Raw genomic sequence first — 10408 nt, forward strand, 5'->3', positions numbered from 1 at the left:
AGGCGCTGTATCGCTCACGTGTAGAACTGCTAAACTACGTAAGTAATTACATAGCCTCAGTTTATAGTTACCAGCCAAAATAGAGAAACGGATTGATCAGATGCAATACATTACCTATTTACAAATTGATATGATACAAAACGAGCCTGTGCCAATGGTTTATGACTATTTAAACTATATTCGATTTCAATAAAACAAGAGGTTTGGTTAAGGTAAGAACAGAAAACAGAAATATACATTTAGCTGTTAAATTACTTAACTGTAATAGTTTACGACCTCGTAAGATATAAGCTTCGATCACTTCGTTAGTGGTCAATTTATTTGTGAAAGAACAATGGAGGCACAGTGAAACGCACGATCATTGAATGATTAGTCACTCTCACGGGTTACACGAGCAATCCGACCGTATGCAAGATACAATGATTTTTATCGACACCGATTACATGACTTGAAATTGACTCGTGAATTTTGCTCCGAGTCACGAGTCAATCCACATTTTTGATACTCCGAGTCAAGTCATTTTAGAAAAGTGGCTCGAGTCAAGTCAAGTCATACGAAAAAGGTGACTCGAGTCACGTCATGACTCGAGTCATCCCAACACTAGTAGGCACCATACTTGCAAACAATCTACAGACAAACATCCTGTCCTGTGATTGGTCGCAATATTGACAGCTCTCAAACAACTGCGTGATAGCTCTACGAATTTAATCAATACTGTACCGAACTCGAACTGCATCTTAACTCAACCAGCGACATGATTGCTTCATTGCCTCTGCTGTACAAGTCCTGCACACAAATTTCGCCGAGTCAAAAGAGACATCTTTGTAATTGGAAAGAAAGATCAAGCTACTGTACAGTAAAAGTTATAAGAATGCGCGCAGAGAAAAAAGCTTCCGTCAACTGAAATCGTGCTTTTTGCAGATATCGTCGTATGGCACTCCTTCGACAATTCTTCCTGTCAATGGGCCCTGTAAATATGATCAAATTATTCCCACATCCCACCATCAATCAAATTCAGAAGGTAGCCAGTAGCGCACTCGTGAGATCCAAGGGTTTTGCGCATTGATCACTATTAACTGCTTTAAAAATGAACTAAATTGAATTAAATCGATGGTTATTGTACAATGTGCAAGACCCCAATACAATTATTTCAGACCAACTTAGGCCCTACACCACTGCTGTGGGAAGGTACTGCGACCTGGTAGGCCCAGGACATCAAATATGGAATTATAGATGAAAAATGAGCCTTTGTGCGGATTTACAACACTTCAGTTTGGGTGTAAGTGCAGACTATAGTTCCCTGTTGTAGGGTCTATACCGTGAACTCCTACTGGATTTAACCAAGAGTTGAAATATTACAAGGAGTATTGATCTACATTGCAAAGCAGTTTATTGCAGGGAAGACATTGACGCATTGGACAGTTAACAACTTCCACGAACCTACCTCTGATATCTTGATGGTAGCACAAAACTTTTCCACAGAAACACTTTCCAGCGTAGCAACAGATCCTCTGTATGCTCCGTTCAAAACCTGCACCGTCTTACCTGAATGGAGATCGGAAATAGCACACATGACAAAGCCTCTCGCAAATCTGTCACGCCAACTTACCGATTCCAGGCAGCACCGTCTCTAAATGCATTTGATCGACCTTGATTCTTGCCGAAAAGTCCAACATCTTTATGATTGCAGTGTACCTAAACAACAGGCGAGCATTCATTGACGCCCTGCTGCATGTCCATATTTACACAAATAATAAGTGTCTCGAGCAAGATTAGAAATTTGAAAATACTAATCAACTATAAGAAAAAAATCTGCCGACACTGAAACGCGTGGCAGGCTTGAAATCACTAATATAATAGTCATTTCGGACTGAACACTAAATGTTAAATGTGTTCACTAGGACGTACTAATCAGATATATATGCTACCAAAAGGCAGTTTAGCAGAATTTGTCATATTAGTATGCATTGACACTAGACTAGAAGTAGTGGCATAAAGTAGTGATTTTCTAGGTGGTCACTAATGAAGTACTTCTACTTTTTCGAAGTACTCAAGTAGTTTTCCTCTACTTCTGGTACTTACTTGGAGTAGATCAGATTTTCGCTACTTCTGCTTAGTAAAGTTTTGTGATCTACTTACTTAATTTTTGCTATTTTCAGTTTGTCAAGTAGAAGTAGTTTAATCCTCTAATAAGAATGATAGCCTGAGGAATTTCGTTGCTGTTTTCACAGAGTAGCAACATTTAATATTAGTAAAAGTCAAGTAAAGCCCAGAACTTTTGTTGCGCTTCGCGCGCAGTGGTTATGGAGTGACAATTATGTTTCTGCGAAAGTATCGGTGAATATAATTTAGGTACCGAATTGCGTGGGTTCGCTCATACGGCATTGTCAAATATTTCATCACAGTAAATATGGCCCACCACACCAAAACGCTTGGAACTACCGTTTCGCAGTCTGGCAATTACCTATCATATCGTAATCTAGCAGCCCGTGACGTGTGCTAATCTGGAAAAGTGAACTCCGGCCTTTTTGAAAGTTACATCTGTTTAACCGACCACCTTTGATACTTTCTGGACAAAAGACGTTAAATATATTTTCCGCTTTTTAAACGTGGTATTTGTATTTCTCTTTCAATTCCGAGAATCATACTTTGAGTTTTAATTGCTTTCAGTTCTTTTATCTGCATAACATACATGTTGAAGTATAAAAGGAAGTATAGCAATGCCTCTATTTTCTGAAAATCAAGCTACGCTATATGGTAATTTTACGATCCACCATAGTTTTTATTAACATAGGCCTATACTAATTGCGCACAAGTGTTGAAACCGTATCCGATACAACTTCACCGTATTGCTCTTCGCCTAAATTAGGGGCCTTATAATACGGGGTAGACTATAGATAACTAAGGTTTACCTCAGTTATCTATAGGTAGACCGCTATGTCATGATATTTTCTAAAATGGGGTGTTCGAGTAAACAAAGGGTTAGTATCACATTTTCGTATCAACACTATAATTTGCATCCCATGATGCAGACGAATGCTTGTTCTGTCGAAAATTGATACCTCCTCTCCTGGGATGCAGCAATACGAATCAAACTACCGACACCTTCCGCATAGCTCATTTGCAGCTTTGACAGTCCATGCAAACGAATTACGACCGTTTTCAAAACTACTTACTTACTTGAGTTGATTTAAGGAGAGTCAATTCTACTTCTACTTCAAGCAGTTTGAGGTTGCCTTTGAAAGAAGTACTTCTACTTGTACTTGCGTAGACTTTTGCGTCACTACTTCTACTTGAGTAGCTTTCTTGACTACTTAGACCACCTCTGGCTAAAACTACTACGCAGTATTAAAAAAGTAGATTTGGTTGCAAGCTTGGTGGTAATTCTAAGGTGAGCCCGGGGCCTACGTATCATAGGCCCCGGTGAGCCGCTTTTGAAATCGCAAGATGCATCTCTGCGGTAACAGGAGATGACTAACGACAATGCAGATAAGTGCAATTTTCGAAATATATACATCAGTTACAGTCAGATGACAATTTCACCGGGAAAATCGATGAAAACCAAAATCACTTTTTACCACACAAGAAGTAATTTTTTGCCAAAAACTCTAAAGTAGAAGTACAATTAGTCTCGGAACATCACCGATTAAGTAGGCAAATTACACTCGTAATTAGAAGAGCGACTGCTTGAACTGATACAATTCTCTGACCTTGATATTTAAATTTGAATATTTTGCAATACGGTAGGCTATTCTGTACTTACTTGTCTTGCACATCCATGATAACGCCTTTCTTTTTATGGTATTTATCGCCGAGACGCTTGGTCATTACCTTCACCACGATTCCCGGCGTCACCCAGTAATCGACTTTTTTGACGACCTTCCGTTTCTTCTCTTCCTCCTGAAAATCGCAAAGTTGTGATATGAAAACGATCGAAAACAAACAAGTCACAAATCCGTACGTCCATGATTTCCTCCAGGGCTGTTTTCTTTCGCTTTTTGTTCAACTTGTGATAATGATTGAGGGCGTTGGGCTGGGCCTTGGAGAGCTTCTGTTGCAAGCTTTGCGGCTGGATGGGCTGTGTCTTTTTTGCGCCTGAAACAAAAAAGTATTCTCATCTGCCGGCAATCGTGTCTGGTATTGCAACTGCCCGCTCAAAACAAATCGCTACTTCAAGTGTATCTTTCAGACAGTCTGATCATTATCCACACGAAAACGCTCACAGACTCCAGATAAATTCAAATTAGGTTTATTTGCACGCAATCCAGAGTATTATCTTATTTACCGTAATTTTCCATGTATAATGCGCAATATTTTACCGATTTTTTGCCTTAAAATAGGGGGGTGCGTATTATACATGGGTACAGCAAGCCTTGAAAAAAATTTCCCTCGGTCAAAAACTTGGAATCACACCTTTCGCCATGTTTGTTTCCAATCGCGTATCACCTCTAGCCATCGTGTCCCGTAATTCGTATTATAGAGTGTAACGCGCTGCCAAATAGAGAAGCGTGTTGCCAATTAACGAAAAGCGTGTGGCCAATTAACGAGAGTCGTCTACACAGCGCCTGCTGAGTTAGTTAGCCGTTCGTAGGCTAGCGAAAAGCGAAATTAGGTCGCTGATTGCTACAAGCGTCCGGGGCAATCCTTGCTGATTTATCGCGACAACAACTGGCCTTAACAATCGAATACACAAGAGGCCATGTGCGCAAGATATAATCGCTTGCGTAATCAGTCGCATCTCCAACAGGACTGGTGCGCCCGACATAACCATTGGCCTGAGCAATCTGTAATTGTAATAGGCCTCGTGCGCAAGATGTGTGTCGCTAACCTGAACTATCGCGTCGCTGGCCTCGCAGGCTTTGGCTACTATCTACTCTTGTTTAGAGACAATGCCGTTAATTGTGTTATGATTAGCGATGGTTATGTCATGATTGTGCGACAGTGACATCGCAAAACAGAACAACATCGTGTACTTAAACACTACTATTCATGTACTGCGAATGCAGGGTGCGTACTATATATGGGTACAGGCTTTTTCCCAGAATTTACACGCCATTTTAAGGGTGCGTATTATATATGGGGGCGCACTATATTCGGAAAATTACGGTATGTATATTGTATTTGTTCTGTTATAAGATTTGTGTGTACCGACTTCTGCCAGTAAGATGCTTCTGGCCTGTGTGACTCGCCTTTGATAACACTACTATATCCAGCCTCCCGCCCCCCTATGTTATGTAATCGTATTTCATTCAGCCGCATTTTCAAAACGTATACTATGATTTGCTCGGTTGACAAATAGAGGATTTTGTCTCTGATTGGAATATCCCAAATCCCAGTAAAACACTATGGGATCTACGAAACTAAATCCAGGATCCGTTCATGCACATATGGAAGAAACACAATTGTGTGGTTCATCACGAACTAACCGTTTAGGCGCTCTCGTAGCAAGCAGAATTCAAATCATATTATAAGCCATGGCACTCCTCTGAGGAAACAAATCATCGAGCGAATAATTTGTATCAGAGTCAAAGTCTCGAGTGAATATTCATGATAGCTATAGCCCGTTCGCAATAGATTTCCACAATTTTCGATGCCGAAGTAAAAGTTACAGATTTATATAGGGAAAGAGCAAATTTGTGCACATATTTATAAACAATTACAGTCGGTTTACTCCGACTACTCAAGAGTACTAAATGAAAAACAATAGGCTACTACTGGTATGAGAAGGTTGGTGCTGCCGCTGCTGGACCTTGCCCGAGCTAGAATCACGTTAAATTTTGGTTATGAAGTAGGAAACTGCTACAATGCCATTGCAAAAATGAGAGAGTTAGCAGTCGATTTACCGATAGATGGGTTCTGCATCGCGAAGGTGATCTTTTCTTCCTCGTCGTCTCTGCTGAGTCCGATCTCTTTGGACGACCCGGCAGATTCTCCCTCGCCTGAACCCATGTCACGTTCCTTGCCTCTCTTCACCATTTCCTCGATTGCCCTGGCAGATTAAGTTGATCTCAAAATCTCCAAGGAAAGAAATGTTTTAGGTCTAGTTTTGCCTAAAAAAGTAGAAACTTACATAGAAGTGGAAGCAGTCTAAAATCATAACCACTACTTGAGTAAGTAGTAGGGAATAGGGAAATCATACTTAAGTACTCCGGAAAAGGAGCAGTACATCGTTACAGATGAGATCACCTCTAGTCACAGTCATGACTTTGGCTATTTAAGATTTGCTGGGTACTGTTACACAATGTATCTATTCGTGACCAGTGATTATATCACATTGTTTTGACTAACATTAAGACACTATTGCACCGACATGGGAACACGCAGTAAGGCAAGCTTGTAACACATTTTTTAGTCGTATGCCTAGAACGGCTCGGCCACTGGCAGTAGCCTAGCATGTAGCCTGGATGACCAATGACCCTGCAATGATACTTGAGTCATAAAACACATCTTTTTCCAAAAAAATTCATGTGAGGAATGAGCATATTTATGATTTTCATCAAAAATTTGATATTACGTCAAAAAGTTTAGCGCGAAGAAAATACTCACTTGGCATGTCTCTCGTCATCATCTTTCTCTTTTTTCTTCGCCTTTTCGAGCTCCTTCTGTCTCCTTATTACTTCCGGGTCCCGATCGATATATTCTATAAACCAACCCTTCTCTGTCTCGTCAACCTTACAAATGCCCTGCCGCCCGAGCCACTTCGTAAACCCAGTCAGCGTCACCCACCGCGTGGAGTTCATGTGAATATGTTCTTTGAACGCAATGTACTCATTGTAGACCTGTACAAATACAACAAATCACAGTGAAAATAAGTTTTCGCTATGAAAACGAGAATCATAACATACCACATTGTTGTGTACGCGCCTCCCGTTGAAGCGTCGTTTCAAAATATCCAGAAAATCTTTGAGGAATTCATCCGAGAAAGCGTGAGTGAACTGGCCCGGTTTTTGACCCACAAGAAGCAATTGCCTCTGATGAGACTCGGACATGCAGTGGCATTTGAAGCCGTTCTAAAAATCATAAATGAATATATACAATTGTAGATTTACAATTAACAAATCAACATACCTCGTCACGGCATTGTTTCTGGCACATTTGGCAGTACCATCGCAATTTCTGCAAACCCTTTGATTTAATCCGATTACCAATGGCTTTGGGTGTGAGGAATCCAGGTTTTTCTTTTCCCATATTTCAGATTTGTATTCAAAGGAGCTTTTTATCTAATATAATAGGTCTAAAGACAAGAACATCACATTATTGGAGCAAACAGTAATCTCTAAATGGAACAATATGTACACTTCATCCAAGCAAGATGATAATATAATCTCATTAAGGAATATCAGATTGAAGCTTCAGTCGCGGAGGTTCATATTGTAAGATCTGAACGTATTAGCATGCTTCAAATGAATAGTATAGAAGAGCTGGATGGAAGCTAAAGGATGAATATCAATAAAAATATTTTCATCAACATCAGACACTACTACTGCCCCTACAGATATTAGAGACACGTGCAAATATGTAACACAGTAGTTCACACTGTTTCACCAACGATAATAAAAACCAAATTGTATTGCAGCATGCCCATATTATTACATCCTGTACTTTGAGATAACGCAGAACTGCATCATTACATTCGATTCAACCATTGCATTTGCACCACACATACTTTGGTCAGGCATATAGGCTATAGTCTCTGAGAATAACTTGTGAAAATGAACAGCATAAATTACTGCAGTGGGACAGTTGCAAACCATACAGTGCAAAAATTTCAACTACGCACCAAAGATTAAAACACACGATGTAAATGATTGGACTATATTCAAGCGTAACCATAAATAGATGCAGATACGGTTTAAGAACAAAGTAATTTTGTTTTTGGACTACTTCAATAGGATGTGTGTTCCAAGAAACTTGATTGCTTTGACAACCATTCATTTTCTTCGAGTAGATTGGATAGCCGGATTGTGTTCAATACCCGGTCTAACATGGATTGAATAGCACATTCATAAACGTGACTATTCAAAAATAACTTCATTTTTCATATTCTACTGGCTATTTGATCAAATTGCAAGGTTGCCTAAAAGAATATGATGCATAACAAATTTGGCTCAATTCTAAGCTGTAGAACCATTGCGATTAGAGAATTTTAAAATAATAGTATTTATGGTGGGAAATTACATCATTGTTTATTATAGCTTTACAAATCAGCTACTATTTTTTCACATGAGAACTTTTCAACTTTGATAACTTAGCTTCTACGGGTTGGAATTATGCAAAATTTGTTACGCATCGATTTTCATGCAATCAATTTCATGGGGTTATCCGCAATGTTTGAATTTTTTAGGCAAACCCACAATTTTATCAAGTGGCTAGTAAAATTAGGAAATTTTTTTTAACAGAACGTGACATCGTCACATATATATAGGCCTACAACATGATTATATATAAATTCATACCAAATTATAGCACAGTCACATCAAAACTAAGCTATGTCTTATGGCAGTAAACAAGTTCTAACTCAAACACTACCAGTGTTTTGAGCATGGGATTGTACGATTTTTCAGAAATTATGAGCACCAATGAAGATTAGGGCGATTTATATGCACGACATATCACTACGGTAACGATTCTTCATACTCCGGGTCATGAAATCTGTCTTTTTTGTCGTATTCAAATGTAGCACTGGATAAATCCACTTCGATCGGGAAAACTTGCGCGTCTTTCATCCCCTCTTGACAGTCGTCGTGGTATTTTGAGATGGCAGCCACGAATCTTTGAAGCTGATGCACAATATCCTGAACATGTTTGTTATCGAGAAGCTCCAATTTCTCCATCACGTCTTTACGAAGTTTAGCAAAACGCCGGCGAGCGTCTTGGCGACATCTCAAGACCAAGCGGTACTCGTAATTACCGGTTTCAACTCGGTACAGAGGTTCCTGAAGAGCAGCATAGCTGTATTCTTCGTCATCCATTTCTTTCACTTTCAGACAGAAAGATAAATACTCAAATTTGGTGTCGGCGTACTTCTTAATGGTCATTTTTGTGTCAGGAATCGCTTTGTTGAGATATGTGTTCAAATCACCTAACATGGGCTTCAAAGTCGTGATCAATTGTAATCCTGATTTTTCAAACCCGCGGTGAGCACTGCTGAATTTTCCGAACGCGATACTGCCACTTTCCGAACCATCGCGGCAGGAAATTTCGCCAAAAATATCGCCGAATTTTCTATGCGTTTTACACAGGGTGAAGTATGATTTCAGAAGTTTCTTGATGTGAATCATCAAACCACGATATACGGCTCCGGTGTGTTCCATTTCTTGAAGTCTTTTAATGAGAACGTCATTGCATAATATCGCCCGGCTCAGTCCTAGAGCATCTGCTGTGCTAGAGTCCATCTGCTCTACAATTCTGTGCTTTAACTTCTTCAGAACTATATCCAGTGTTTTGCCTTGTTTTGGATCCGCATGTAATTTATTGAAATTGATCCTTACTTCACCCTTCGTGCCTTGTATGGTTTTTGCGAGTTGAACTTTTGACATTCCTTTCACTGATTTGCCGTTAACGGACACGATTTCATCGCCGGCAGCAAGGGAACCATCTTTTGAAGCTGGGGTATTGTCGAAAACTTGAACTATGTAAAGACACGGACATAGCGGTGATCCACCGCCGATGCTGATCCCTATGAGGTTTTGTTTATCCTTTACGAGGGTCACGCTACCGGACACTGTGGTCATACCCATCTTATCTTCTTCTATACCCCAATCCTCCATTCTGAAGTCTGCGAGACGTATACCGCGCGGTAACAACGTCAGGGAAGCAACCAAAACCCCAACTCTAACAACGGAACGAGTTTTGTGGAGTCGTACAAATGTACATTTGTCGAAATCCCTAATCATTGATACTGAATATCCCATCTAGTGGCGAAGTGTATTTCACCATAGTTATCTAATATAATATCATAGCCCTTACAAAGGCTATGACAATATCAATACTTCAATCACACTATGTACAATAAATTACTACTAAGCACAATTTCTAACAGCGGCTGTGTCCATTTTCAATCGCCCGCTTTATCTCAGACTTCGGATCCTGGCTTACAGATGGTGTGCCAAATACACTCACACTATAGATTACTAACCTACGGAGGTTAGTAATCTATACTCACACTTAACTCTCCGATAACTAACTCTGGAATGGTGTTCTCACTCCAACTTACCGCTAAGTTGTACATGGGAGTTACAATTTTGTCGAATATATGTAACCATTCCTACTGTCTAATTAGGTGTACACTGTACAGCAGTGTTGGGATCAAGTCACTACCTTCGAGTCACGAGTCATTTCGAGTCATTGCACATTTTGACTCGAGTCAAGTCGAGTCAATCGATTTTCGAAGGTGACTCGAGTCAAG

At 39.9% G+C, this 10408-nt stretch overlaps 2 protein-coding genes across 2 annotated transcripts; both read right to left on the reverse strand.

The window, feature by feature from the left end:
- Nucleotides 1-807: 807 nt before the first annotated feature.
- LOC145453760 (DNA/RNA-binding protein KIN17-like) lies at nucleotides 808-7210 on the reverse strand. Its single transcript, XM_080331750.1, has 9 exons — nucleotides 7069-7210; nucleotides 6846-7010; nucleotides 6547-6779; nucleotides 5844-5989; nucleotides 3962-4095; nucleotides 3764-3900; nucleotides 1610-1695; nucleotides 1445-1545; nucleotides 808-968 (listed from the first exon to the last, which is right to left on the reverse strand). The coding sequence occupies exons 1-9, from the start codon at nucleotides 7186-7188 to the stop codon at nucleotides 897-899; spliced, it is 1194 nt and encodes a 397-aa protein (XP_080187876.1). The 5' UTR covers nucleotides 7189-7210; the 3' UTR covers nucleotides 808-896.
- Nucleotides 7211-7233: 23 nt separating this feature from the next.
- On the reverse strand, nucleotides 7234-9873 carry LOC145453759 (PRKCA-binding protein-like). Its single transcript, XM_080331749.1, has one exon. It carries the CDS (start codon nucleotides 9768-9770, stop codon nucleotides 8616-8618), a length of 1155 nt encoding a protein of 384 aa, XP_080187875.1. The 5' UTR covers nucleotides 9771-9873; the 3' UTR covers nucleotides 7234-8615.
- Between the last annotated feature and the right edge of the window lie 535 nt (nucleotides 9874-10408).

This window comes from Botryllus schlosseri, chromosome 13 (assembly GCF_051294905.1).
Source record: "Botryllus schlosseri isolate E-star chromosome 13, Bs_hap1, whole genome shotgun sequence".
Classification (NCBI taxonomy): Eukaryota; Metazoa; Chordata; class Ascidiacea; order Stolidobranchia; family Styelidae; genus Botryllus; species Botryllus schlosseri.